Source organism: Anas acuta, chromosome 26, assembly GCF_963932015.1.
Source record: "Anas acuta chromosome 26, bAnaAcu1.1, whole genome shotgun sequence".
NCBI lineage: Eukaryota > Metazoa > Chordata > Aves > Anseriformes > Anatidae > Anas > Anas acuta.
The window spans coordinates 5913865-5941825 of NC_089004.1; the positions used below are offsets into that span (position 1 = coordinate 5913865).

The 27961-nt window shown below is 61.0% G+C and overlaps 4 protein-coding genes across 4 annotated transcripts; all 4 read right to left on the reverse strand.

Moving 5' to 3' along the window:
- Window positions 1-2035: 2035 nt before the first annotated feature.
- On the reverse strand, window positions 2036-6455 carry CDC34 (cell division cycle 34, ubiqiutin conjugating enzyme). Its single transcript, XM_068661292.1, has 5 exons — window positions 6198-6455; window positions 3975-4061; window positions 3330-3427; window positions 3105-3239; window positions 2036-2854 (listed from the first exon to the last, which is right to left on the reverse strand). Exons 1-5 carry the CDS (start codon window positions 6372-6374, stop codon window positions 2644-2646), a joined length of 708 nt encoding a protein of 235 aa, XP_068517393.1. The 5' UTR covers window positions 6375-6455; the 3' UTR covers window positions 2036-2643.
- Window positions 6456-6905: 450 nt separating this feature from the next.
- On the reverse strand, window positions 6906-8614 carry TPGS1 (tubulin polyglutamylase complex subunit 1). Its single transcript, XM_068661290.1, has 2 exons — window positions 8052-8614; window positions 6906-7882 (listed from the first exon to the last, which is right to left on the reverse strand). The coding sequence occupies exons 1-2, from the start codon at window positions 8597-8599 to the stop codon at window positions 7351-7353; spliced, it is 1080 nt and encodes a 359-aa protein (XP_068517391.1). The 5' UTR covers window positions 8600-8614; the 3' UTR covers window positions 6906-7350.
- Window positions 8615-8872: 258 nt separating this feature from the next.
- MADCAM1 (mucosal vascular addressin cell adhesion molecule 1) lies at window positions 8873-12041 on the reverse strand. Its single transcript, XM_068661288.1, has 5 exons — window positions 11858-12041; window positions 11102-11368; window positions 10674-10988; window positions 9707-10372; window positions 8873-9585 (listed from the first exon to the last, which is right to left on the reverse strand). The coding sequence occupies exons 1-5, from the start codon at window positions 11904-11906 to the stop codon at window positions 9461-9463; spliced, it is 1422 nt and encodes a 473-aa protein (XP_068517389.1). The 5' UTR covers window positions 11907-12041; the 3' UTR covers window positions 8873-9460.
- A 7042-nt stretch (window positions 12042-19083) lies between these two features.
- Window positions 19084-27817, reverse strand: LOC137844757 (hippocampus abundant transcript 1 protein-like). Its single transcript, XM_068661289.1, has 13 exons — window positions 27692-27817; window positions 27514-27649; window positions 25715-25810; window positions 24896-24958; window positions 23659-23786; window positions 23066-23180; window positions 22278-22496; window positions 21666-21779; window positions 21269-21340; window positions 20778-20890; window positions 20520-20617; window positions 19786-19952; window positions 19084-19700 (listed from the first exon to the last, which is right to left on the reverse strand). The coding sequence occupies exons 2-13, from the start codon at window positions 27595-27597 to the stop codon at window positions 19491-19493; spliced, it is 1479 nt and encodes a 492-aa protein (XP_068517390.1). The 5' UTR covers window positions 27598-27649; window positions 27692-27817; the 3' UTR covers window positions 19084-19490.
- Window positions 27818-27961: the final 144 nt, after the last annotated feature.

Consider the following 27961-nt stretch of genomic DNA (forward strand, 5'->3'; position numbering starts at 1 on the left):
TCCCGCAGCGGCCGCCCTTTGCTCTGTTTGCGCAGCGCCGCCCGCCCCCGGTGGCCCCCGCGCCCCCCCCGCCGGTCCCGGGGCAGCAGCGGGGACCGGCCGGGGGGGGGGGGGGGGGTTTGCAGCCCGCCCCCCGCCTGCTCCCCACTCCCGTCTGCGGGGGGCACCGGGCGGCACCGGGAGCTTGGCCCGCGGCCGGGGCACGGCTGCGGGCACCGGGGGGCGGCTGCTGGGGGCCCGCTGCCCCCCCCCCCAGCCCCGGGGTGAGCCGGGGCCGCGGCCCCACGCGTGGGAAGGGAACCGGGCGGCGCTTCCCCGGCGCGGGGGGCGAGGCGGGGACAGAGGCTGCCCGCGGACAGCGGCGGGGCCCGCGCCAACACAAACCGGCAGCACGGCCCCGGGGGGAGCCGCGAGGAGCGGGCACCGGGCGGCGGCACCGGACACCCCCGGGGCTGAAATCCCGGCCGTGCCCTGCGGGAGCAGAGCCCTCGCTCGAGGCCCAGGAGCCCCGGGGCCGGGGGGGGGCCGGGTCCCGGGTCCCCGTTCCCGACCCGGCTGCAGCCGCCCGATAACGGCGAGGAGCGGGCGGGCGATAGCAGCCGGGTGCCGCGGCCCCGCTCACCGGGACCAGGCCCCTACGGGAGAGCGGCCCCGGCCCTGGCCCAGCCCCGGTGCTTGGCTGAGGCAGCCCCAGGAGAGCCACGGAGCTGGCGGCCGGGGGGGGGGGGGGGTGGGGGGCCGGGGGCGCTGGCAGCGGGGCAGGAAGAGCCGAGACAATGGGGCCGCTGCCGCCAGCCCCCGCGGGGATCCTCCCGGAGCGCCTCTTCCCCTGACCTCCGCTCCTGCCCCCCGGCACGTCCTGCCCGGCCGCCCCCCCCCATCTCACATCCTTCCCCCCCCCGCCCGTGTCCTCCCGCACCGGAGAACCCCGCGGTGCAGAGCGGGGGCAGAGCGGGGGCAGAGCGGGGGCAGCCTCCCCCCATGGCCCTGCTCCCAGCGGCCGCAGGCACCTGGAGCCCCCCGAGCCGTCCTAGCCCCGGGACAGGGCCCGGTGGCCTCCTGCTCCCGTGACCCCGGCGGCAGGGAAGCCGCCCCTCTCGCCCGAGCAGGGCTGGGGCATTCCCAGTCCCGGGGCTGGTGGCAGCCCCCAGCCCAAGCCCCAGCATCCCGAGGCAGCGAGAGGGAAGCGGCCGCGAGCAGCCACAAAAACGCGGCTGCTTCAGGGAAAATCGGCCAGGGACGAGCCTGGGCAGGGCAAGGCACGGAGCGAGGCGTGGGGCGAGGGAGGGAGCAGCCCCCGGGACAAACAAGGGGGAGGTCAGGCCCAGCAGCTGGGACTGGCGCTGCCCAGTGACCTTGGGAGCCATTTTCCAGCCCCAGCAAAGCACTAAATCCTCTTCACCTTTTAGCCTCATTTCCCGAGGCAACGAACCACGTGCACCCACCGCGTGCAGCGCAGGCGTCGATCAAAGCCTCACCCCACTTACACAGCGGGCAGGGGGAGGTTTTGCTCGGCACCGAGGTGGGGGCACAGCGGGAGCCCTGCGGGGCCAGCAGAGGCCCCAGGCAGGGGTTTTGCAGCCCCGGGGGGGGGCCGGCAGCAGCGCTGCCCCCCCAGCCCAGCAAGGTGCCAGCAACGCAGCTCTCGTGTGGTCACAGCGGGGCTGGGGGGGGCAGAGCCCAGCAGGGCCCCAGCAGCTCGCATAGCCCGGCAGGACCCAGCCCACGGGCTCGGGGCAGGGCCCGGCTGCACCAGATCAGAGGCACCGGGGGGGGGGCCTGGGCCCCGTTGGCCCCCGCTCCGAGCCCGGGGCAGGCGGGCGCTGCCTGGGCAGGCACTGGGCACGCAGAGCTGCCTGAACCCAGCTCTGCCCTCGCATTTAAGGCTTGGCCAAAGGGTTTGGGGAGGGAGGGATGAGGCTGCCCCCCCCACAGCCCTCGGAGCAGCACCTCTGCCTGCCGGGGCCGCAGGCGGGGCAGGAGCTGGTGCAGAAACCGCTACCACAGGCGGAGCCCCAGGCACCCACACAGCCGCTCCCTTAAAGCGCTTTATTAAATAGTTTCTAAAAAAACAGAAGCAGAAAGACTCAGAACTACCCCGTCCCTCCCAGCTCCTTACCAGCTGCCAACAGCCACCGCCTGCCCCACGGCCCCCTGCAGGAAGGGGGGGCAGCGGGGTCCCACTTGGGGCGGCCTCACAGCAGGGAAGGGGGAGCTGTGCCCCCCCCAACCACCCCCCCGCAGTCCCCTCCCAGCCCGGAGGCTGCAGAAAGCTGCACAGAAGCTCCCCTGCTCCCAGCTCCCTGCTCCCAGCTCCACGGGCTCCCCACACCGCACCTCGGGAGGAGCTGGACGTGCCCGAGCAGCCAGGCAGAGCCGCCAGCCCCCCCGCGGCTGTGGGCTCCTGAATGCCCCAGCGAGACTTCCCCGTCCCCACCCAGGCAGTTTATAAAATAGGGATTTTTTTTTTTTTTTGCTTCTTCTACAAAGACAGCGCTGGGGTTTCCTTTGCAACAGCAGAACAGTCTCCCTGCGAGGTAGAGAGTTAATTTCAGGGCTGACAGATCCTAAATTCAAACCAGTTTGTCCTAGTTGAGGTAAAACTCAGTAGTTTATAGTACGCTTTGCAACGCCAGGGGGCCATCAAGATTCCTCGTTGCCAGAGTCATCGTCATCACCGTGGCAGCTGTCTGCTCCCTCCTCCATCTCGTCGTCCTCGTAATAGTCGTCGTAGAACAGGTCCGAGCCCTCGTCTGGGGCCGGAGTCTTGGTCTTCACGCAGTACTCTGCCAGCGTGGTGGGCACCTTCACGCCATCCCGCTCAGCGTCCACCTTCGTCCCTAAGACTTGCTTCCTGGGGGGCGAGAAGCAGGGGGGTGAGGGCAGAGGGGCTCGCACAGCCTGGGCACCGCGCGGCTCAGCCCGGGGACACAGCTCATCCTGGCTGGAAGGTCACGCAGCCAGGACTGGGGGCACCCCATGCCCTCGGGGCCCCTTTGCCACGCCAGTCCCACAGCACAGCCCTGGCCGTGCCGGCACAGCGCCTGCTGCGTGCCCACGTCCTCAGCCCCACACCGTGACAGCTCAGGGCCCCCCCCACGCACCTGATGATGTCCGTGTACTCCCGGTCCTTCCCTTTGCTCTCCTTCCACTTGCGGTACATCACAGAGGCGTCCACGTTGGCAGGAGAAAAGGTGTTGGGCTCGTTCAGCAGCGAGATGACGCTCAGGAGGATGGTCCTGGCAGCCAACACGGGCGGTGAGAGCCGCGCTGCGCCCCCCAGCCCCAGCCCCAGCACCACCCCCAGCACCGCCCCCCCCCCCCCGTACCGCACGTTCTGCGTCGGGTTCCAGCGCTCCGACGGCAGCTCCCCGCTCTGCGGGTCGTCCACGGGCGGGTGCAGGATGGAGATGCAGACATCACCGGTCTGAAAGCACGCACAAAGCGGTGTCCTCAGGGGGGCTCCCGGCCCGAGCATCCCCCCAGGCAGCCCGTTCTCTCTTCCCTTTGGCTTAAATGATGTGAGCAAGTCCCAGCCCGTGCTTTTGGTCCCTGTGGAGGGGCAGCAGAGCCAGCTGTCCCCGTTCTGCCCCCTCAGGCAGCACGGTCCAGGCGGAGCTGCTGAGCCGCCAGCTGCCCAGCGCCTGAACACGGCCCCACCAGAGCTGCTGCCGCAGGGAGCTGCGAGCCCCGAATCTGCACCCAGCCTTGGCTCAGGCACTGTGTCCCTGCCGGGCATGCGCAGGAGTCCCCCAGCCTGGGAAGGCCGAGCAACCTGGAAGCAGCTCCGGCACAGGAGGCAGGCGGTTGTAAAAGCCTCCGTCAGCTGCCTTATCCAAGGCCAGGCACCAAATGCCAAAGGCACAGGGTTTCCACTGCTGTGCTCGTGACCAGGGCTTGGGATTTTAATCCCGAGATTACCACGCCCCCTCCCTGCCTGCCCAAGCAGCTTCTGCACTGCCCCCGCCACCTACCTCGTAGATGTTGGGGTGCCACATTTTGGTCAAGAACCTGAACGCAGGGGGAGAGTAGGGGTAGTCGATGGGAAACCGGAGACGAGCCTGCGAGGAAACAACAGCGAGGAGTTAGCACCGGCTTGTGAGAAGGCAGCAAAAGGAGGGAGGCCCGGACCTGCCGCTCCCCCATGGAGGAAGGAGCCACTGCCAGGCCCCGAGCAGCACAGCCAAAGCCTCTGCGCCCGCTGGTGGCCACTGGGGGGGAGCTCTGGGGGGTGACCGGCAAACAAGGAGGCACCACAGGCGACTCCCCGGATGTTTTTCTCACCAAAGCCCTTGAGAAACAACTTCCACCTCCGCCAGCCGCTCCCCTGCCTCCCCCTTTTGCAATCAGGCGGCCGGCGGAGGGAGGCAGCGGGAGGCACGCAGCAAGGAGGCTGTGACACGGGGGTGGAAGCGGGACCCGAGGCTGGGCAGCAGCCCTGGACAAAGCCCTGGAGCAGCCGCAGGGGACACGGCTCCAGCTGGCGGCCAGGACGCAGACTCCATGCTCCAGAGCTGAACGGGGAAGAAGCACCAGGTGCTTGTTTGGTGCTCTGCTCGACGTGCCAAACCCCTAAAAATAGCTCATCAACACCAAAAAAATAAAGACCAGCCCTAAGCCGGCCGCGCTGCACAGCTCAGGCACTAAAAATAAACGCAGCTGAAGATCACGCAGCGGCCCACGGCCAGCGCCAGCAGGGACGACAGCGCCCACCGGGCCCTGCAGGCGGCCGCAGGGACATCAATGGGGCAGGCCGGGGCTCACTGCTGGCCTCGGAGTCCCCCCGAAGCTGAGGAGGCTCAGAGGAGCACCGCAGCACCCCCACCCCCCCTGCAGGGGCTCCCCACGAGGCTGCTCCTCCCCGCGCTGCTGCATGGACCGTGGCAGCCACTGGGGCTTTGGGGGGCTCCCAGCATCTGGAAGCAAACTGCCAGGAGATCCTGCCACCGCTCCCAAAAAAAGCCAACAGCCAAAACAAAGGAACTGCCAGGGTTTAAGACAAAAGCTCTGAACGCTTGTCCAGAATTCAGAACTCAGATCCATTGGGGGCTGGTGCCAATGGGATCATTGCTCTGGGACCCCCGAGCCTGGCGCAGGCCCCGTTCGGAGCAGTAGCTGCACCCGAGGCTTTGGCTGCTTCTGGAATTCCAGCCTCAGGCCGCGCGGTGCTGCCAAACCCACGGGGAGCTCAGCGCAGACACAAACAGAGCCCTGGGTCCATGTCCCGCTGCCCCCCGCACCCCCCAGCTCGAGCAGACCCCTGCGAGTCGGAGCAGCCCGGTGACCCCAGCAGTGCTCTGCCTCATTGAGCTCGTTACCTGCAGCCTTCCAGGGCCGCCCTTTGTCTGCCCCCTCCCTGCGCTGTGGGAGAAGCAGCGAAGGGGGGGCGGGGGTGGGCACCCAGGGCACCAGCACAGCACAGCACAAGGCCCCGTGCTGGGGCCCAGCAGCTGAACTGGGCAGAACAATTCCCTTTGTTGGCCTGGAGAGGACCAGAACAAAACCACCCCCAGGCAGAGCCCTCCCCGGGGGGGCTCCGAACGCAGCCGTGCTTCGCAGCACAGCAGCAGGGTGACGCTGCCACCAGCCCAAAACGAGGACACGGCCCCTTCCCCCCCCCCCCCCCACCGCCACGGAACAGCGTCAGGCCGGGAAACTCCGGTACGGAGCAGGAAATGTGAGAGCTCCGGGCCTCAGGCTGGGGGTGCACAGCGCCTGGAAGCGTGAGCACGGACAGACGGACACGGACAGACACGGACAGACGGACACACCACACACACCCCACAGACACCCGTCCCCAGGCAGGGGCTGTGCGGTGCCGCCCCCCCCCCCCGCCCCCAGCCCCAGCAGAAGCCCCCCCGCGGGGCTGGAGCTGTGCGGGGGGCGCCCCCCGGCCCTGCTCGCCCCCTCCCCTCTCCCCCAGCCGGGCGGCGGTGCCCGGGGTGCCCCTCGGGGGGGGTGGGGGGGGCACCCAGAGGCGCAGCCCCCCGGAGCGGTTCGGCGGCGCCCCCCCCGCACCCAGCGGCTCCCCACGGCCCCGGACGGGGGCTCCTCGTGCCTGGACCCCCCAGGGGCCCCCCGCCCCCTCCGTTCCCCTGCCCCCCTGCCCCCCCCCGCCCCCCCAGCCCGGCCCCCCGCTCCCCCCAGGCCTCCCCCAGCCCCCCCTCAGCCCCGTTGCCCCCCCCAGCCCCCCCCACCTTGAAGTAGCCGCCCTCGTAGTCGGTGCCGGGGGGCCCGAAGATGGCCACCTCCCAGGTGTACAGGTCCCCCTCGTCCACCAGCGCCACGCGGAAGCCCTCCACGGGCTCCTCCTGCAGCCCCTTCAGCTCCAGCAGCAGCGCCTTCTGCGAGCTGGGCACGGGCGGCCCCGCCATGCCGGGGGGGGGGCACCGGGGGGGGACCGGGGGGCGGCGGGCGCGGGGCGGCCGGGACCGGGGCCCGCTGCTGGGGGAGCGCGGGGCACCACGGGAGTTGTAGTCCGAGCGCGGGGGGCGGGGCCAGCGCGGGCTCCACCCTCCCAGCCCCGCCCGCCTATCAGAGCGCGCCGTGCGGAGAGGGGCGGGGCCAGCAGTGAGCTCCTCCCCCCCCCCAGTGGCACCGCCCCCCTCGGGACCCTTCCCGGCAGCTCCCCCCCCCCCCCCCCCCGCAGCGAGCGGCTTCTCCCCACCGGGAGCTCTGCAGCCCAGCCCCGGCTCCTCCAGCAGCTCCTCCACGCCAGCCTCTTCTCACCTTCTGTGCAATTAAAACATTTTTCTTAACACACAATCTTTATCTCACGTCTTTATCAACCCAGTATTTACCTGCGAATCCTCTCCACAGTCCGTGAAGCATCCTGTGCTTCACAGGCAGGGGTCAAACAAACCCAAACGCAGAGACAAAGCTCCCTGCTGAAGCTGCACAACACAACATCGCCAGGCCGAGCATGGAACTGCAGCATATCTGGAGATGCAGCCCCACATGCAGTTCATTCTGAGTTCATTCTGGCTCCTTTTTAATTGCTAACACTGGCCTACAGTTCACAGGCCTCCTCACAAGTTTCCAGTTAATGCCTAAAAATGACTTTCTGATGCCAGCAGGAAACAGAGGAGCTACAGCTAGGATAGACACAGAAACATCAAGTGCCAGAGGCGAGTGGGCACTTGGAGTGCTCAGAACAAGGAAAGGAGCATGGAAATGAGCAGCCTCCCTTCAAGCAGACCCAGGGCTCACCAGGCAGTGCCCGCCAAGCCCACTCATGCCTCGTTGCCCAGCTCGGTTCCAGGGACTGAAGCCTCCGTAACACAAACTGCTCTGCCCGAAGCACTTGGGGAATTACAACTGGAAGCAGCGAGTGTTGTTCCCACCTGGACGTTAGTCAACAGGCTTCACTTTTGCAACAAATAAGGCCGTGGCTTTCTTCAAGAACTCCTCCCTGCTCATGGAGGCGCTCAGCTTCCTCTCCTGCAGCGCCCGGTCCATGGCCAGGGCCAAGCAGTCCGGCCCCAGCTTGGAGCCCGCCTCCAGGTACCGCACGGGCACCGAGCAGTCGCCGCCTCCCAGCGCCTCCTCCAGCGTGTGCAGGACGGCCTGGCAGACCCTCTTGTCCGCCGCGCCCGTGCCGCCGTCCAGCACGTCGTACAGGGCGTGCGCCTTGGCCACGAACTCCAGCAGCACGGAGCAGGTGAGGACGCCGTAGCGGAAGACGTCGAAGGGGACGGCCTCGTGGTCCCGGCACTGCACCCTGCGCAGCAGCGCGCCCGACACCTCCTGCGGCGCGGCCCCCAGCTGGCAGATGCGCCGCAGCAGCTCGCTGTACAGCCGCCCGTCCACGCCCGGCCGCCGCCGCCGCCCGCTGGCGCCCAGCACCTCGTAGGCCGTGCTGATGTTGTTGTTGAACGCCGTCCTGCCGCGACACGGAGCACAGAACACGGCCTTACCAAGGGCCCCCCCCCGGAACTACAGCTCCCGGCGTGCCCCGGGGCGCCCGACCAAGGACGCGCGCGACGCCGCCGCCGCGGGGCACGCCGGGAGCCGTAGTCCACCGCCCGCTCCCCTCCGCCGCCCGCCCGCACCTGTGGGAGTGGTGGGCCAGGCGCACGTACCACAGCGCCCGGGCCAGGCGCTGCGGCGGCGCCGGGAGCTCCGCGGCCGCCTCGGCCGCCCCGGGGCCGCCCAGCACCAGCCGCTCGAAGTAGTCGGCCAGGAAGGAGACCGGCTCCTCGGGCCGCGCCTCCAGCACCTTCAGCAGCGCCTCCCGCACCATGGCGGTGACGCCGCTCCGCAGCAGGAACTCCGCCTCGCCCCCCGGCCCGCCGCCCGCCGCCGCGCCGAGCGGCTCCGCCGGGCCGCTGCCCGCCGCCGGGGCCGGGGCGGCGGCCGCCCGCCGCTTCTCGTACGCCGCCATCTTAGCTGCGGGCGGCGAAGGCGGGCCCCCGACATTTTGGCCGCGCGCGGAGCAGTCCGCCGGGGCAGGAAGCTCCCGCGCCGCCATCTTGAGCACTGGCAGCCAATCCGCGTGGCGAGCCCGCCGCCGTCCTCGCCTCGCGCATCCAATCAGCGGGAGGGAATCCGTTGCCATGGCGCTGGGGCGCCGCCGTCGGGCGAGGCCGCGGGCCGCCATCTTGAGTGTGGGCAACGGAGCCGCGAGGCGCCCCGGCCGCCATGGCTGCTCCGGGCAGGGGGCCCCGCGCCGCCGGGGGCCGGGCCGTGGCCGTGGGGCCGCCGCTGTCGCTGCCGGGCGTGGCCGCGGCCTGCACGGGGGACAGCGGGACAGAGCCACGGGAACAGCCTCAGGGCACAAATAAATCCAAATAAAACCAAACAAACCCAAAAGCGACCCAATAAGCCCAAACGCACCAAAGTGAACACCCAAATGAACCCAAACACAGCCCAGTGAGCCCAGAGCACCCAACGCAGCCTTTATTCGGCCCCCTGTGGTGCCCTTCTCTGACGCCCAGCGCCCGCAGGCCGTGCGGAGCCGCTGCCACCCGCAGCGGTGCTGGGCCTGTGGTGGCCCCGGCCGAGCTCCCCGGGTCCCTCCTGGCCCCGGCCGCCCCCCTCTCGCTGCCCCGTCGGGGCTCAGCTGGAGCCGCGGGGCTGTGGGGACGCCTCGGCCTCGTGCGTCGCAGCCCCGTTGGCACCGCTGGGCGCAGGGAGGGCCCCGAGGAGCGGCGGCCGCTCGCAGGTCCCAGATCCCGGCCCTGCTCCCCTGCCGGCCTCCAGGGCCTGCCTGGGGCGAGGGAGCGCAGGGGCGGCCGTGCTCAGAGAGGTGCAGGGGCAGCTCCCCCCGGGCCCGGGGCTGCTCTTTGTGGGGTCTCAGGGCAGTACCCTGCGCCCCAGCAGCTCCTGCGGTCCCATTGCTGGGGCCGGGCTGCCCGGCTCCGTCAGAGCTCGGCTTCCTGCAGCTGGGAGAGCCCCGCAGCGGGCAGGACGACGGCAGGGACTGGTGCAGTGATGGGGCAGTGACAGGCAGTCCCCGCTCTTAGGACAGTTCATACTGCGACTTGAATCGCTTCCACAGGCGACGAGATACGATGCCGGTCACTATCAGTCCCAGGAGTGACATCGTTGTCCCCATGGCTATGGCAGGGTCAGCACTGAACACATCTGCAAAGGCACAAGGAGGACGGGTAGACGCAGGCACCTGGGGCTGAGTGTAATGCCCCAAAGCCCCAGCACAGGGGGATGTGCGTGGGGGGCAATGCAGGGGCCGCGGAGCCGCACTCACCGTCCGAGACCACCAGCTGCAGGCTGACCGCCTGGGAGTGGTGGCCCTGCAGGATGCACTGGTAGTGACCCTGGTGCCGGGGCTCAGCGTGGTCCAGCTGCAGTGTGGAGCCGCTGCCCGCCACCTCCTCCCGGTACTGCGACAGGGCCACGGGGGTGCGCAGCCAGCGGACGGTGGCATTGTGAGCGCACTGCGCGTGGCACTTGATGCTCAGGGCCCTGCCCCGCGTCCCGTTGGGAGGCAGCGACCAGATCCGCAGGCTGCAGGCGGGTGCTGTCCCCATCCCCACTGCGTGGGAGCCCCGGCTGGTGCCACCCACAGCCGTGCCCTCTGCCTCGGCCAGGCCCCCGGCTGGGGGGCTCGTGGGGCTGGAGCTGGGAACCGTGGCAGTGGCCGGATGTGCAGAGGGGCTGCCCACCACAGGGGCCCGAGGAGTGGAGCGCTCCTCTGGGGGGGGTTCAGTAGCAGCAGCCTGCTCTGAGGTGGTCTTGGGCTCCTGCGATGCAGTGGTCAGGGCTGAGGTGGGATCACGCATGGGGTCACCCGGCTCTGGGGACAGCGCCGTGGTGGGCACAGGCCTGGTGGTGCTGAGGCTCCCCATCGTGGTTGTCGTGGTGCGGGGGCTCCCCGTGGAGGTGACCACGGCTGCCGGCTGCTCTGCCACAGCTGCGAACACAGAGGGGCCCAGGCAGCCTTAGAGCCGCGGCAGTGCCCGTCCCTCGCGTTATCCCCGTGGCGATGCCCCCTCTGCCTGCCCTGGCTGCCTCCTCCCCCCCGAGCACAGCACCCTTGGGCAGGGAGCAGCAGCAGAGCAGCACGCCCGGCGCAGCAGCGGGGACGGGGGCAGTGCAGCACGGCAAGGAGTGCTGTCACCCTCCTGCAGTGGTTTCAAGCAGTGCCTGTTGGTGGGGGTGGGCTCCAGCAGACAGGGCACTGCAGGGCCCCCAGCTCCAGCCCCGGCACTCACCCCCTGCGCTCACAGCCACCGACGCCTCGCGGGTGAAGGTCTCCGTCCTGACAGTCAGTGTCAGCTTGCACCTGAACAGCACGCCCTCCGCCACGTCCTCCCCCGCTACCCGCAGCGTGGCCTCGATGTCGAACAGCTCCTCGTCGGTCTCCGTTGCATCAGGGCCATCCCTCTGCAGCTCTTGGTCCCCCCGGTACCAGGTGACCACCAGCTCCCTGAGGGGGTACACGCGCTGGGCCGAGCAGCGCAGCGTGGCGGGCTGACCCGGCACCAGGGCAGGCGGCTGAGCATCGAGCTGCAGCGTGTCCGGGAGGGCTGCGAGGGGAACCAGGGAGCGCAAAAAGTGACCCTCGGCCCCACTTCCCATGGCCCTGGGGAGTTCAGGGCGGTGCAGGGGGGGTGCCGGGGGAAGGGGTGGGGGTGCTTACAGTAAACCTTCAGGTGGACGGATTTCTGGTAGTGCTCCTCGCCGCAGCTGCCCTGGCAGATCTTGATGCCTTCCGTGGCCACCTCGGCGCTGTTGATGTGCAGGACGCTGTGGGTGGGGAAGAAGTCGATGCTGCCCAGGTTGGTGTCCAGCCCCTTCCACTGCACCATGGCGCCCGTGCAGGGCAGCGAGCAGTTCAGCTGCACCGCGTCCCCGTACCGCACCAGCGGCTCCCGCGGCTCCACCACCATCTCAGCGAGCGGTCGTCCTGGGAGAAGGAAGAGGAACCGCGGGGCGTTAGCGAGGGGAACAGACACAGAAAGCGAAGCAGACACAGTTTTGGCTCCCTGTTTGCCGAACAGTCGCACTCAGGCACCACCCAACGCCCTTCCCATGGCTGTGGGGGGCACAGCTCGTAGGGGCGGCTCATCACAGCCAATGCTCCTGCAGCAGGAGCCAGCCAGGGCACCACAGCGCAGGCATCGCAGCCAGATCAGGCTCTACCACCGAGACCTGCCAGCCGTTTTGTGGGTGATGAGCCCTGGCACCCCTTCTCGCCTCAGTTTTCATCCAGGGAGCGCTGCTGCTCCCCTGGCAGCACGGAGGAGCAGAACCACACCGTCACACACACAGCAGCCATGGGCACCACAGCTCTGGGTGCAGGGGTGAGGAGCAAGGAGAGGAGCTCTGCTGGTGGCACGTGGAGCAGAGCCCTGGGCCAGCAGGCGAGGGACCGGCACGGCTCCCGGGCACTCACCGCTGCAGCCCCACAGTGCGCTGAGGAGGAGGAGAGGAGCCGCTTCCATCGCCCGCGGGGCCGGGCAGCAGCAAGCCGAGGTTTTCCTTCCTTCCCTCTCGTCGGGGAGCAAGTGCTGCCGGCTGGGGCTGTCCCCTTCTGGCTGCCAGCCCCGTCCCCAGCCCTTCTTAAAGCCCTGCAAGAACCGCCCCCGGCCTTCCCGCCAGCGGGGTATTTCCAGAGGGGGTTTCTCGTTTTGTTCAAAGTTCAGCTCCCACCCAGCTCTGCAGACCTGCGGGGCTCCTGCTGCATCGCACCCCCCGGCAGCTTCGGGCAGACGGCGGTGCCCTGAGACTCGCCCGGACCTCGCCCTTGCCCGGCTCTCCCCGCACCCTATCCGGCCGCGGTGCAGGCTGCCCAGGTGCCGCCAGGTGCCCCATGTTCCAGCAAGCAGGAACCCCCCAGAACATGGGGATTTGACTCCTTCTGTGCCAAGAGGCTGCATGCAGGGGGAGGACAGGCTGCCTTCCCGCCCCAGCTCACCCCAGACACCCAGGGGTGCTCCAGGCAGGAACAGGAGCTGAAATAAATCGCCCGGGGGCCAGCCAGGTGAGCGGGGTGACACGGGGTGCCTGGCTTTCCACTGCCCCCACAGCCCCAAACCAACCCTGCGCTGCCCGGGGCCAGCAGGGCCCTGCTGAGCTGAGAGGGCCGCTTGTCCCCCAGAGCCCGTCTCAGCCCCTCGGTCCCAAACACCGAGCCAACGCCGCGCTCGGGGCCGAGATGTGAACTTGTGAAGGCGCAGCCCCCGGGTGTGGGGAGGAGGCACCCAGCCCAAGGGGCTGCACCCAGCATTTATTCCCAGTTGTTGTTTTTAGGGACAAAAGTAGGTGTCCGTGGGAAAGATGGTTTTATAGGTCAGAAGGAAGAAGTGTTTTCATGTGGATGTTGGCTTGGTGTTACCCACCCTCGGCAGCTCTCCTTGCTCCCAGGCCAGGCCTGGCATCGCCTCCTCGTCCTTACCCAGCTCCCCGGGCAGAGTCGGGCCCAGCCGGGCCCATCCCATCCCGCCAGGCTGGCGGCTGGGGAAGGTGCCAAAGGGGGGGATGCCCCCGCTCCCCCCACACCTCCCCTTGCAGGGGGTGGAAAGTCTGTGCGGGAACCAGGGGAACCCGCCGCTTCCCCTGTGGGAACACTCCTGAGAAGTGGCTCCAGGCACGGGGCACGCCACTCATCCTTTTGGGACCGAGGCAATTAACCAGCAGGCGTGTTCTGGAGGCCTCCCACTGGCAGGGGAAGTGCTCTGTAAACAGCTGCCACCAGAATATGCACATTCAGCTGAAGCCGCGGTGATTAATGGCTCTGGGGTTTTGTTCCTTCCATCCTGTGTTAACAGAGCCACTTCCCAGAGCTCCCAGCAGCTGCCGTGGTCCACAGATGGGGGCCTCTGACCCTGGGTCCCCTCGGTGGGGCGAGCCCTGGGCAGGGCTGCTCCTCGCGCCAGCCGGGCTCTTCCCAGCAGCGATGCCGGGGGTGCTGCGGGGACACCCACAGCGGTGCTGGAGTCTCCTGGCTCCTGCCCTCACAGCCCTGAGCCACCAGCACAAGGTTTGGGTGTGTTAAGGCACCTCGCTGGGCCCTCCGTGTCCTAAACCCACATCCCCTCAGCCACCCGTGGCCCCTGCCATTGCCTGGCCCTGGGGGAGCCGTGGGTGCTCACTGCCCTCACCCACGCTCCCCCCAGACCATGGGGGAGTCGTCCCCTTGGGCACCCCTCGCCCAGCAGCACAAAGGATGAGTGAGTGCCCCAGGCAGTGCCCACGCTGGGAAACCACCTCCTCATCCTTTCTCCCCAGAGCCCCAGGGATGCTGCTGTGGTTATTTCCAGGCATTTCTGCTGCCCAGGAAGATTCTCTCTTGCTCTCGAGCACCAAAGAGCAAGGAAACTTCTCCAGGAGGTGAAGAGGATCAGAGGGTGGCAAGGGCTGCAGCAGGCAGCTGGGGAGGGAAGGGCCAGGCCTGCACAACCCCATGAGCACAGCGGCCCAGCAGAGCCGCAGGACTTGTGAAGCACTCGGAGCCATGGGCAGGGGGGCAGCGGGGCCGGGAGCTGCCGGGCAGGGGCAGGGTGGGTGCTGGAGGAAGGAAGGGGCTCCCCCCTTCTGCGGGACTCGAGGGATTTTTTCCCCAGGCTGGAAGCGCACACGAGTGACGCTTTTCATCTGTTGAGAACAAAGCTGCCTCCCCCCAGAAAAGGCAAAAAAAGAGAGCGAGATCTGCGAGTTACAGACACCGGGCGGGCAGAGCAGGCTGAGGCACTTTGGGACTTCCAAGAAACAGGAAACCTTTAGGGTCAGCGCAAAGGGAACGATGACTTTCAAGAAACTGCTCAAACTTTCCTCCTGGATGCTGAGCACACGCCTTCCTGACAGCCGGGAGGACTCTCGCTCGGCGAGACTCGTCCCGGAGGCGTTTTTCAGGAAACAAACTTCAAAACAGCTCGGCGGAGCGACGGAGCGACGGCAGCGGGACGGGCGCTGGCCCCCAGCACAGGATACCACCGCGCCGCCGAGCCGTCAGCACCAGCACTCACCAACACCCGATACAAGGAAAAAAAAAGAAGAAAAGATAAGAGAGAAAACAGAAAAAGCTGTTTTGAATTCTAGGCTGTACTTGCACTATGCACGCCTTCCTTTTTCCTCCAGTGCACTGACGCTGTGTCAAGCTGAGGTCTGCCCCCCCACCCATAAAGGTAGGAAAAAAAAAACCTACAATAAGCTCAAAAGCACAGAGGAAACAAATACAAAAGGCACTACATTTTACAGCAGATTAATTGCATTTCCAGCTCATTACAGGATATCGGCCATCCAGCAGCACATCCCATCCAAGGTCTGACTGGATCTGCTCATCCTTCTTGTGACATTGTTCACAGCAGCACCGTCCTCAAGCACTGTAAAAAAATAAATAAACCACCACCCCTTAAATGAGGAAGATAAGATCTAAATTAAGCCTGCCTGGAAATGAAGACAATGGGGTCTGGGATGCTAATAACTCTGTGCTGCAGCCCCCACCTGGGTCCGGGGGCGCTCCCCGATAACGGCTCAGGGCAGGAGCGAGGGACGGAGGCTGAGCACGGGGCTGCAGCAGCCCTCGGGGCTCACCCAAACCTGAGAGCAAGCCCCCGCCTGCCCAAGACGCCAGCCCCAGCCCCGACTGCACTTGTGGAGCATTTTCCTCCCCCCTCCACATCCCAAAGGGGGCCCTGCACTGCAAATATTGCCTGCACGTGCTGCCTGGAGAACTCCTGGGTTTTGCTCACACCCACAGCGAGATGAGCAGCGGGGCCGTGGCTCAGAGCGCCTGGTCTGGGGCACCAAGGCAGGGAGAGCCGTGAGGACAGCGTGGTTCTCGTGCTCTAAGGAAGATCCGGAGAGCTGCGCTAGCATTGGGGTGAATTTGAATTGATTGCAAGTACTTTTTATTCCAGAATATCTATAAGAAATTGGTGAAAATAACTGGACCAGTTGTGCCCACTGAGGAGAGATGAGAGCGACACGGCCGCGGGTGCAGACGCTTGCAGCCATCCCTTCGGCACAGCCCCGGGGGCTGAGACAAGTCCTGCTCAGAAGCACGAGGCTGACTCAAAAAGCCATCTGGTAACACCGGCGGGGGAAACTGATCGGAACAGAGAGCTTCAACACAACAGGAAAGAAGCAGTTTAATAAATAATCCATCCGAGGGAGAGATTAGCCAGTTCTAAACACAATTTGAACTAAAATAAATACATTTCATTGTTAGCTTAAAAAAGATACAGAAACGCACGCGATCGTAAACAAACTTCAGAGAGAGCCATTCTTAGGTGAACACGGGCTTGCCACATGCCCCCACTTTATAGAGATGATAAAACATTAGCAGCCATTCAAGTGCAAAGAAAAGAATAAAAACAAGTAAAAAGTTACTAATTTGCAAAAGTAACGGCAGTAGGGAAAGCAGTGGTTTAGTGCGTTGTTTGTTTAATGCAACAAGATCAATTTTTAAACTCCCTTGAGCTGCTGCCATTAGCTGTGCTGCTGCAGACAAAGGGCAATTAAGCCTGTTTTTGCCTTGTGTTTGGGGCATTGCTGTTACTGACCTGAATTACAGCTCCCTGCAGCCAGTCGGGTGCTGCCGCTGAACAGCCAGGCTCAGGCATCACACCGCAGATCAAGGGGATTTTCAGAAAAGGCTTTTAAAAAAGTTGCATTTTCATATAAAGTAACAAAACTTGGCAATGCTGAGTGCTCTGTACACGTGTTCCAGTCTCCACGCGACGCTGCGGAATTACCAGCCCTTCAGAATTAGAGATTCTTCATTCAGGTCCAGTAACTTCAGCTCTGCCGCAGCCTGGCCCAACCCTCCTCTCACTCACAAGGCCGAAGGGTGGCTCATGTCCCTGCGTCACGTCCCTGCTCCTAACAGGGAGCGGAGTCGCGGGGGGCTACGGGGCCCCCACCAAACCAAGGGAAAGAAGCTCCAGAAACGTGGAAACAAATCCCTGCCCACTCACAGCGCCCACGCGAGTGACATCTCTGGGGAGGGCGAGCAGCCCCGCTGCCATGGGCAGCCCCACCTCCAGTGCAGGTGCTCAGCACCACAGGCTCGGGGGGCTCAGGACACAGCTTCCCCCGTGTGAGCCGGCCCCGTGCTGTCCCAGCAAAGGGCAGGTGCTCAGCTCACCTCCACCCCGCTACCTGGCACTACGGGACAGTCCCTGCGGCGCTCCTGTGCTGCAGAGGCAGGTGAAGAGACCTCGGTGGTGGAGCCTCTCCAGCAGGCAGCCTGCAGCTGAGAGACGCCTCGGGGACCTGCAGCATCTTCTGGCCCCAGGCTCGGGGGCTGAAGAAGCATCCCAGAGCACCTCAGGCCAGCTACTCACGTGCTGAGGACGTCAGCACCGCTGGGAACTCCGATATCTCGTGGTGACAGAGGACCAAGGAGTGGAGCTCGCCCGCTCCGTTCTGCTGCCCGAAGGGAACGGGAGCCGAGGTGCTGCCGGCAGCAGCAGTGGTGCCAAAGGGAATGAGATTAGAAACGCATCTGTCTCGATAAACTATTAAATAAAGGAAAGGACTTTTAAAAATATATATCTATATACTTTATAATATATAAATTACGCTCGTCTTTTTTGTAACGTTCCGCTATATTGTACCCGTGAAGCTGAGTGCCTCAGTGCGCGTGAGGTAACGATTCAGTCTCATTCCACTTCGTTTGCGTGTGAGGGACAAAACTACTTCAGTTCATTTTAATGCAGTGCAAATAAACGAATCGCCAGATTTACTCGGTGATACTGCAGCCTAACAAAGCTATTTCTGTGAGCAGTAGAGGTGGGGTTGTTGCCTAGCTGATGTGACTGGGCATTCTTTGGGAGTGAGCTGCGCACACGCAGTGCAGCCCATCCCAGGTGGGTCTGGAGCTGAGGGGCATCACCACACCGAGCTGAACACTGGAGCACCCAGCACGCACTGAGACCTTCTGCTAGCTCTGTTCTCCAGCCCTGGAAGTGGATCCACGTAAGCAAACCCTCGGTGTCCGAGGGAGCTGCTCAGACATAACCTGCTCTCACCGTTCTGACTGCAGGATCTGGGTACCAGCCACGCTTAGTGATAAACAAAACAGGAATGACTTCACCTGAACGTCTGCCTCCAGTGACCAACTGGTCCAGACAATTGGTACGCAGACGATACGCTATTAATTCAGCCCAGTCTAGGCAAGCAGGGATTCTACACTGTGAGTATCTGACAGGCTTTTAAGGGACATACACAAAAATTGCAGGTCTCCATCTGTCCAGGGCCGGCAGTAACGGGCTCCCTCTGACAGCTCACGGAAGAGGTCAGAAGCTGAAAACACCCCGGGGCTCGTGTCCCCTGCACGTTCCTGGGGCAGGCAGCCCAGCAGAAGGGAACTGACAGCGCTGCTCCCCATGCTCGTGCCTGCTCTCAGGGCACCGAGATCTTCAGGGTTGTCCAGCTGACATTCTTCATTAAACCCAGAGGCAAATGGCATCTGTGGTCAGCGCTGCACAGGCGCAGCACCGGCCACGATCACCCATTTGCAAAGAACCGAGACATGAAGTCAGGGCTCCCTTCTGGCCTTCCTCCTTTAAATTACCTGTCCTGAACCTACAGAGGATCGATCGCCACCAGAGAACTTGGCAGCTGTTACACAGATCCCATGACGAGACAGGACTATTTTTGGCCTCTGTACCCTCAATTCCCTTAGCAACTAATTTCTTAAGTGTTCCCAGTTTGGCCTTTACTTCCCCACTGACTGCTCAATGCCATTACCTCTGATCTCACTCAAATGAGAACAACTGTTTTCTGCCCACTTCAGTATCTCTGTACCTATAAACAACCAAAGTTTCCCTGCACGTTTGCCTTAACTCCTTCCATAGCACTCAAGTTCAAGTATCTGCTGCTCTTTCTAAGCTGGGCTGAACCCTGCAGCGGAGGTTGCAACTTCATCTTTCAACAAAATGAAACCCTTCAGAGCAGGCTCAGAAATGCTACGTGGAATCCAAACCTGCAAGTTCAAACCAATTGCAATCATCAACAGGCTCTTTTGGACCGAGAAAAACAAACCACACTCATTATTTAATATCAAGATGGCAAGAGTCTGGGGAAAAAAAAAAAAATCAACATGCTTCATAAAAAGTGCTCAACAGCTACTTCTCTGACCTTTCTCTCAGGAAGCCACACTTTAACAAAGTGCTTAGCAGAGTTTGCTTGTTCCTCCAACCTTTCCAAGAACTATTTTCCAGTTCCACAAAAAGGTTTCCAAAAAATCCTTCTACCTACCACCTCTGGAGGTAGAGACAGACAAATGTTACATCACCGTAACAAAAACCAAGCCAAGCAAACCCGCCAACCAGAAATACAAATGTTGTTGACCATCTAAGCATTTGTAATTCATAAAATTCGCTATCATCTGCCCCTTCCGTCTTGGGAATTAAGAACAAAACCAATTTCTTGTCTAAGCATCGCTTGGACCAGAACGGGCAAATTCAACACATGCCGAAGGAGCGAGGACCTACTTGCAGCTGTTGGCTGTGCAATCTTCCTCCACGCACGCACAGTTTTTACTGGTGTATTACCGGAGCATGGGCTGCTCACACTGCGGAACAGCTTCCCAGCCTCTCCCGCGCTGAGGTTGGCCAGCTCAGCTGTGATGGGATCAGCAGCAAGTACCAGTTACATAAGGGGACGGGGGCATGTAACAGATGCCTTGTTTTATTCTGGCTGGCACATGAGTTAGTTCACATTAGAACAAAGACAATGCTAGCTCCTTAATTTTTCACTGGCGAGCTGAGGATTTGGCAGGTCACACCGTGAAGTTCAGTGTTCACAACAAGGGCAGGTTTGCTTTGAACAGCTATCCCTTCATGCGGAGCAGTTCCGTATCTCCCCTTTCCATCCGCCCCAGATGATACAATTCCATTTTTGCACCAGCTGGGTGTATTTGGCTTGAAGGGAAACCCTTTCCCTTCACATGAGCTGTTAGTGGTACAGTCTGTTACCTCGTTTCTTCTCGCCTCCCACCCTCTCTCCCCAGGCCCCAACCGGCTAAGTCCATCCTCGATCTGGAGTTGAGACGCAAGCCAGGTCCTTCCCTCCCAACCTCATACGCTGCTGTCCTCCAGCAGGGGCTCCTTGCCATCCGAGCCTCCAGCCTGCGGGCTGTGGGCATGGGTCTGGGCGCCGTTACTGTGTTTCTTGTGGCTGCCTGATCTCAGTGCAAGGTTGTGTTCCGGGATGAACAAGGCCACCAGGAGCGACAGGAGGACAGAACAGGCCCCAAACAGGAAGGGAGGCCCCGGGATAATGCTGCTCTGTAGGGCAAAACAGAGAAACGGTTAACACTTAGAGCAAGGACAGAAGCAGCCCAACAAAACGAATGAAAGCCGAAGCGGTTACCTCATCCGTCGGGTTGGCCATGTTAGGTTTGGAGGCCTTACCCAAAGTTTCCACCTCAGCCATTTCATTCAACTCAACGTGGAAGAGATAGAAGACAAAGCCATAGAGAGCTGGCCCCAGGCCATTACACAGACCCCGAATTCCAGTGATCATCCCCTGCACTACACCTGGGGACAGAGTGAGGAAAAAACAGATTTGCCTCCAGCTTTCTGAGGATACTTATTTTATTTAAGGGTGCTTACTTACTTAAAGACAGTACCAAACATTCAGGTCTAGATTGTCACACACTCTACAGATGAAGCGGTGAGCTGGCAATTAGTTTAGCACAATACCAGGTTTCACAAAAAACAAGTAATGCTGTGCTTGTCACTTTCTACAATAAATCGAACGAGGAGGGCACATCAGCAGAACTTCGAGCTGAGTTGGAGTTTAACGCAGCCAGGGCGGAGGGCTCAGGGTCAAAATGGAAGCAGGTGAATGATCAAACAGCAGTCTCCTCTCTACCCCTGCCAGGCGACCCTGAACATCTGCATGCATTATTCAAGAACTCCCTCCCAAAGCACCAGCTACGGCCAAGCACCAGGCAGTGTCATTGCCACCGAGTAAAAAGAGAGAGCCTGCAGCTGGCACAGACACTGCTGCCCGCCCCGCCACCACCGATGCCAAGTAGAACACTTGTGATCTGAAGTGCTGCTGGATGAGCCTGCCCATCAGACAAATCATCAGGTACTTACCCTGTTGGTCAGGGTCTGCATTCCTAGACACCATGGCGCTGATGGCCGGGAAGGTGATGCTGGACATGGCAGCCACAGCCCCTGCTGCCCACATCATCCTTGGAGAGAAAGAGGCCGCGGTCAGGAGGCAGGCTCCCGACCAGCAGCTGCAGACCAGCACCGCAGGCGGAGCAGCATCTCCCTCTGGTGGGGGACAGGGACCTGGCACCGAGGGAGAAACCTGCACACGCCAGTAAACCAGCGCGGGCAAATGCTTACCAAGGCTGTGATCCGAAGCCATACCAGGCAAGCTGCAGGATCTGGAATCCTAGTCCCAGTAGGATGGTGTTTTTATTTCCTATCGAACGCATGAGAATTCCCAACACTACTGTCTGGAAGTAAGAGAAAGACAGGTGCTTTCAGAGTAAGTGCAGAGAGATGACAATGCCGGAAGAGGACAGGAATCAGGGAACTCTTGCTGCCATCTGTCACGCACAGGCACTCCTCCATTCTAATAGAAACCAGCCCAGTCCTTTTTATGGCAGTCAGAGCAAAATCTATGGAGTTTCACAGAGCAATGCGGGGCCACAATTCAGCAACAAGAGCTACGTCCAAAAGACGAGAACAGAGGGACCACAGGTACCTGTGTGTGGCACTGACGATGTCTGAGTGGCCACAGGGATTTTGAGAAGTCACCTGCCCCCATTATCAGAAGCTTAGGACACTCTCACAACCAGACTGTTAGAGCACAGACAGACATCGCTTCTCACCTGAGCCAGTATAGAGAGAATTCCAACTACACCAATAAAAGCTGCCACAGTCTCAGAGGAAAAACCAATGACCTGTAGAAGGGCCAAAAAGGGACTTTTCAGGCAAGACATTTGTACCATACAACAGAAGCCACTCCACCAATGTCACTAACATTTATTGACACGTCTTATCAGACACTTAAACATTAAACAACCGTACGTTCCATTACCTCACCGAAATAAAATGCCTACAGAGTGGTCACATTTTTTAGGAAAGCTGGAACATGTCACTATTAATTATGGTTTCAGCTTTACCAAGCTATTTGCTAAGATTAGGTTCTTGTGTACATGCAGCTCAGACAATATTTCTAGGCCAGGTTTCTGCATTCAGAGCCTTCCCTTATCACAAGAGACTGACCTGTCGCAAGTACAGGAAAAAACTGGAGTACTGGCCAGCTTCAGGAAGGTAGGAGAGAAAGACGGTGATGCAGATGAGCAGCACAGTAGAATCCTGACCCACTTTCCTCAAGGACTATAGAAAAGGGAAGGGAAAAAAAAAGTTAAAACCATTACATATTTTCCAGGTACAGAGAAAGCAGAAGTGTTTAAGCTACCACCTTATATCCAAGGAGTGAACGCTTGAACCAGACCAGACCTGCTCGTTTAGAAGAGCCCCCCATAAACACCTCGTGCTCATAAACAGCAAAGATCGCCCGGCATCTCAGGTGAATATGTGAACACAGTCACAGCACACCAGACCAGATATTAAAATTACATCAACCTTTACCCTGGAATGAGGAATTTTTGCAAGACTTCTGGAGCTGCTCTTAGATGTTCTGTAGCTACACAAGGTCAGTTAGAAGCTGCCAGACAGCTTTAGATGTGTGCAGTCTGCTGTCACTTTAACTCTGTCAACAGAGTGTTTACCTTCACCTTCTGTGGAATTCATCTTTCATTTGAGAGAAATAGCAGAACTAAAGCACCTATAAATATTACCAGAGTGCAGAAAATCAGCAGCAAGATTACTTACAGCAAATGGGTCTGCTTGTTCCCACGAGATTGGAGCTCCCCAGGAGACTGGGCGCATTTCTTCTGGCAGGGATTCTGGCACAGCCAGTAGGATGAAACCAATATCCAGCAAAGCAACACCTGAAGCCAGCACAACCACCAGGGTATCACCATAGGCTTGGGAAAGGTATGCACCGATGGCTGGGCTTGTGACCAGACTAGCAGCAAATGTGGCTGACACCTGGAAGCACGAAAAATTAATACAGCCTATTCCTGGTAGAGCCTATTTTCTCCTCCACAGTAACCCGAGGGTGTTAATTTTGATATCTTTGATGGAGATAATCCAGGTGGACCGGGACTCCTGCACACAGGAAGATGGCACGTTCTCTTGGTGCAAACTAGGGTAAGTTCTAGCAAAGGGCAATTAAAACTATCCTAACAATTCATATCCAGTACTTTCAACATAGGAAGGGCATGATCACAGGCTGCTTGTACACATGCTGGCATCACAGCCTGACCTCTTCTGTGGTGCAAAGAAGCTGACAGACCAGGGTGGTTTGAAGGCCAGGCAAGGATAGGGCTAGGATTCAAATCTTGGAGGAATTAGCTCACTCCCTGTGCTCAGTCACAGAGAAATGAGAACAGGGAGACTGTATTATCAGTGTTATCAGTGACGTGCCTATCATCTTGCAGCAGATACGGTGCTCAGGCTTGTTGTCAGTAAGTATCCCAGCCTAGTTTTATACCGCTCCTAACCATGAAGCCCCAAGTATTTCCTTCGAGAGGCAAGCCCGTTGTCTGGCTCCTTACCAAGCCATACGCTGTGCTGCGCTCATGCTCCTGTGTGATATCAGCAACGTAGGCAAAAATCACAGAAAACGTGACAGCAAAGACTCCAGACATGGAAATGACAGCAAAATACCACCTGAAAGAGACGTTACCAAAGGCAAAGTTAGAGACCAAACACTTGGTGGAGTCTACACCTGCTGATTTACTGCCTCTCACGTATTCTTCCTTCTGTCCATCCTATTTCATTGCATCACAAAGGGTTCAGTAACACCAAGCTTCAGTCTCGCAGCCTATGAAGTTTTATGGCCTGTTTTCCCCCTATTTTATGGCACGGCACAGGAAGGAAACATTCCTTGATAGCCATAACACACCCCTTAGGAGAACAGACAGCAGGTGAGGTAAGAAAGACTTCCTCCTGAAACTGAACCCTCCGGTGGAACTGGGCACATGAATCATTCTCCAGGCTGAGGAACGGGGACGTGCCCAGGCTCCTTCTCCATCGGACAGCCACTGCCAGCTCACCCCCAAATGCAACACCAGCAAATCCTCCATCACCCAGCTTCACGCTCTCTCTTCTTCTAAGAACCTCTCGGTTGTAACAAGAGCAAACTCACCATGGACTGATCTTCATAAGGGGAATTGGCGCACATGTAAAGAAGACAGTGAGGAGGAGGAAGGATTTCCTGCCCCAGACATCAGAGAGAGCACCAATCAGTGGGGCACTTAGAAAAGAAAGCAAACCCTAAAAAAAGAGACAGAATGACAGAGAGAAACCCCCTAGTCAAATTCCGATTGTTGACAGCAAGAGCTTTTGAAGATTTAATCTGGAGATAAAAATAAGAGGAGACAATCCATTCCTATTTTCTACAAGCAGGCAACGTTACCAAAACATAACAGTTCATTAAACTGCTCGCATCCTTTTAATGGGAAACAAATCCTCTATCAGCTAGACGCTGCTAAATACCCCAATCACTTCCCGCTCTCTGCAGCTGCTCAGCCTGCAGCTGTGGTCTTCCCATGCACACTCGTGCAGCAGGGAGTCACCCTGCCAGTACCTAAAAAGATGCTGGCACAGCTCCATCGCATTAACATCTGCTACGGTTCTAGGGAAAGCTTTCTCTCATAGCTGGAGATAAGACAGACCTGGCCAAGGCCATTGAACAATTTTATTTGTGCTTAATGCCTTTCAACGTCTTTCAGACCTGAAGCGGGCAGGGAAGAGCCTTTACGTGCCAAACTCACCTCCAAGGAAACCTCTTTGAAGCCATTTTTGAGATCCTTCTGCCTGAAGCAGTGCCCAGAAACCTGTCTTGCCATACTCCTGAGTCAGAACACGTGGCTACCACCTGGTCAATGTGGTTTCCTTGAATTCTACTCTGGGAATGCCTGCCTCGTTCAAACCACTGTGTCCACCTGCCGTACCAAAGCATATTCCTGCTTTGCTTGAAGAGAGCCCAGCGAGGCCAGCTTAGTTCAGATGCCATTGATTTTTTGTTTTGTGATTCTCTGCAGTATGGTTACAAGGTTGATCTCATGCTGATCTAGAATACCTTCTGCTGAAACACAGAGCTGCTACAGCCCCAGACCCACACTACCAAACAGCACACAATGCTGTCAATCAGCTACACGAGCTACCCAATCTTCCTGCTCTATCAACTCTTCCTTTTCCATTAGGATTGGCAGTGAACAATCCACACTGAAATCTGTGCATCAAACACAGGTTAACATCAGCAAATGACATTGATTATAATGACTTGTCCCTCCTCACACTCATCTCAGACTAAATGCAAGCCCAGGCACTGGTTAGACTTCATTACAGGTGCCTGTGAGAGTGGAAGGAAAATTCTTTACCTTGACTCCATGAATCAGGCCATTCATCAGGAACGTATGCTGAGGAAAAGTCTGGTGTAAGACCTAGGGGTGAGAAAAAAAAAAAAAAAAAAGAGAAAGAGCAAGCTGGCAACTTGTACACGGTACCAACCCACTTCTGCAAGCACCTGACAGCCAGAAGCCTGGAAGAGCACAGCAGGGAGCACCCTATGAGAGCCCCGCTGCTGCGTCTCCACGTGGAGCTCTACCTCACCTCTCTGGTCTGTAAAGTATTCCAGAACACGTGGGCAAAGCTAAGCTTGTTGGAAATATGCCTTTCTCCATCCCTGTTCCATCTGATTTCCCACTGTTCACTACATGAGACCACAAAACTTTTCTGTTCTTCTCTCCCACTTTTGTACCACCCGTCTGATTTGCATTTTATACTACTAAGCGACCATTACACACCTCTTCACATAAGCAACAAAGACTCCTTTTCTGTAGTTACCCAGGTATCAGAGGTCAGCTCAAAAACGTGCATGGCGCATTAGATTTGAGCACAAGCTGCCACACCACCACCACAAAACAAATTCAGGAAGCTGAGCAGTTTTCCTGAGGTTGCCCACTCGGAGGTTTCCAGCTCCTTAACCAAAGCCTAACTTTGTGCTCAACTGCGGAGCTGCCTTCGCTGCTGCTAACCACAGCTGTTAAGTCCTGAGCCAGTCACTGATGGGACCTCACGGAGGGAGCACAACCTGACATGGTCGGGAACTGCAGGGAAATCATCCCTACCTCCACCCTCGGCATCCCAAGGTGGTCTCACGTCAGCGCGAGGCAGCTCCCCCACGGAGACGCACTCACCGTTAGCATCGGAGTGGTCAGCAAGCCCCAGGCAAAGAACTCCAGGAAAATCACCACCACGGCATGGTACACGCTGGGCTCTCCAATCCCCTGTCGCTGCAAAACAAAGCTCATCGTTAAACAACGCACACATCCTGGGCTGGGGCTCGAGACGTGTGGCTGGGCACCTGAACGCCAGCTCTGACCTCGGGTATCCTCGAGGTGATTTGCGACCGGCCAAGACAAACGCCCGCTGCAGCCTCCCCCTCCTGGGCTCTACCAGTCCCTGCCTCTCCTAAAAGCCAACTGCTTTTGTGTTTCTGTTTCTTCCTCCCCACCCCTCCTAAGAATTAGTGCCTCGGACACCGTTGAGCTTTCCCTAAAGGTGACTGAAGCCACCGTCCTTCCACCCCTCCACCACGCGTATTTTGAAGCGGCACGCGCAGAGATTCCGGGCATTTAGGAGGTGCCTGGCACGGTGGGAAAGGCAAAGCCCTCGGATCAGTTAAAAAACAAACGAAAACAACACAGAACCCCTCAAGGCCTTGCCTAACTTTCTTTCCTTAAGGGTCTCACAACACTTCTGGGGCAGCTTTTGTCCTCCCCTCACCGAGCCCCTTGGCTGTTCCTGTGGCCATGCGAACACACCTGCAGTCCCTGGCTCGCAAGGAGCTGGAGGAAAGCCCCCCGGTTTCACGTGAATGCCATCGGGGAACTGCACAGAGCAGATGTTCAGGAGCACAGCGTGCTGCTCGAAGGGAACCAACTCCTCGTGTTAGCCCCGATGGTTTGAACTCAGCGAGAGGCGCGTCCTTGCCCTGATGCATCGCTGATGAAACCACCCCAGCAATTCAGACAGCTCCCCGTGACTTGCAGGGTACCCAGGAGGTAAAAACAAACTCCCATCAGCCGCACAAATCCCAGACCCAAATGGATCCTGGATCTGCTACGGCAAACCTCACATCCAGGGGCGTTTCTTCCAGGCCCAGGGAAGGAGCTTTTCCATTAACGTGCTCACAACCACCTGGCGCTCCTCCACTGTGCTGGCGATACAGAAATCGCTCCCTGCACCACACCAACCTGCGCCTTTACCCCTACCTCACCTCCTGCACTCCCTGCTGAGGGGCACCCGGGGCAGGAATTCCAGGAACCTGGCAGGTGAGGAGCAGCGTCTCCCCCAGCCCAACCCCCCGGCTCCCACAGCCCCCCCACTGCGGCCACACGGGGAGCCCAGGGGGGGCCGTGAGGGAAGGAAGGCACTGTGCCAACACCGGGCACGGGATCCGTGAGAACGGCCTTGGAACCGGCTGCCTCCAAAACCAGGCAGCAGCTCCGGCACGGGGGGCTCCCTGCCCGGGGGGCGGCCGTCAGCAGGAGGCGACCCCCAGCGGGGGGAGGCGCGGGGCCGGTGATGAGGCACGGGGCCGTCACCCCCTCGCTCCTCCACCGCTCTGCGGAGGGCAGCGGCGCCCCCCTCCCCCCTCCCGCCCCGCTCCACCCCCCTCTGGCACGGCACCGACCGGGCTGTGGGGGGGAAGGCACGGACCGAGCCCAGCCCGGTCCCGGTCCCGGCCGCACCCCGCCGGGCAGCTGCCCCCACACCGAGCGGGCCCGGGGCTCTCCAGGCGGGCCGGGGGCAGCTCGCCCTGCGCGGGGCGCTACCGAGCACCGGCCCCGCCGGCTCCCGGCCGCGGGCGGGCGGCGCGGGGCGGCCCCGGGGCCACGCCGGGGCCCGGCGGCAGGCGGGGAGCCCCCCGGCCCCGCTCCCGGCCCCGGCCCCGGCCCCGGCCCCGCTCCCGGCCCCGGCCGCCGCCACTCACGCCGGCCCCGTCGCGGATGACGATCTTCTTGGCCAGCAGCACGCTGCGGTTGAGCCGCTTCTTCTTCTTCTTCTCGCCGGTCATGGCGCCGCCGGGCCGCTGCCGTTCCCCGGCCGCCGCGGCTGCCCCATCCTCCCTGCGGCGGGACCGGCCGGGCCCCGCGAGGGCGGCGGGGGACGGAGGGAGGGGGGCGGGGGGGAGGGGGGGGAAGCTCCGGGCCCGGGGCTGGCGGCGGAGGGCGGCGGAGGCCGAGGGAGGCCCGGCCCGGCCCGGCCCGCAGGCCCCGCCCACCCCGCCCCGCCCCGCGGCCGCGCCCCCGCCTCCCGCACGATGGCGGCGCCGAGCGCTTCCGGCGTCCGCTGCCACGCGCCGCGCCCCCGCGCCCCATTGGCCGCTCGGCCCGCAGCCCGCCTGCCGATTGGCCGGCAGCGGCGAGGGGGCGGGGCCG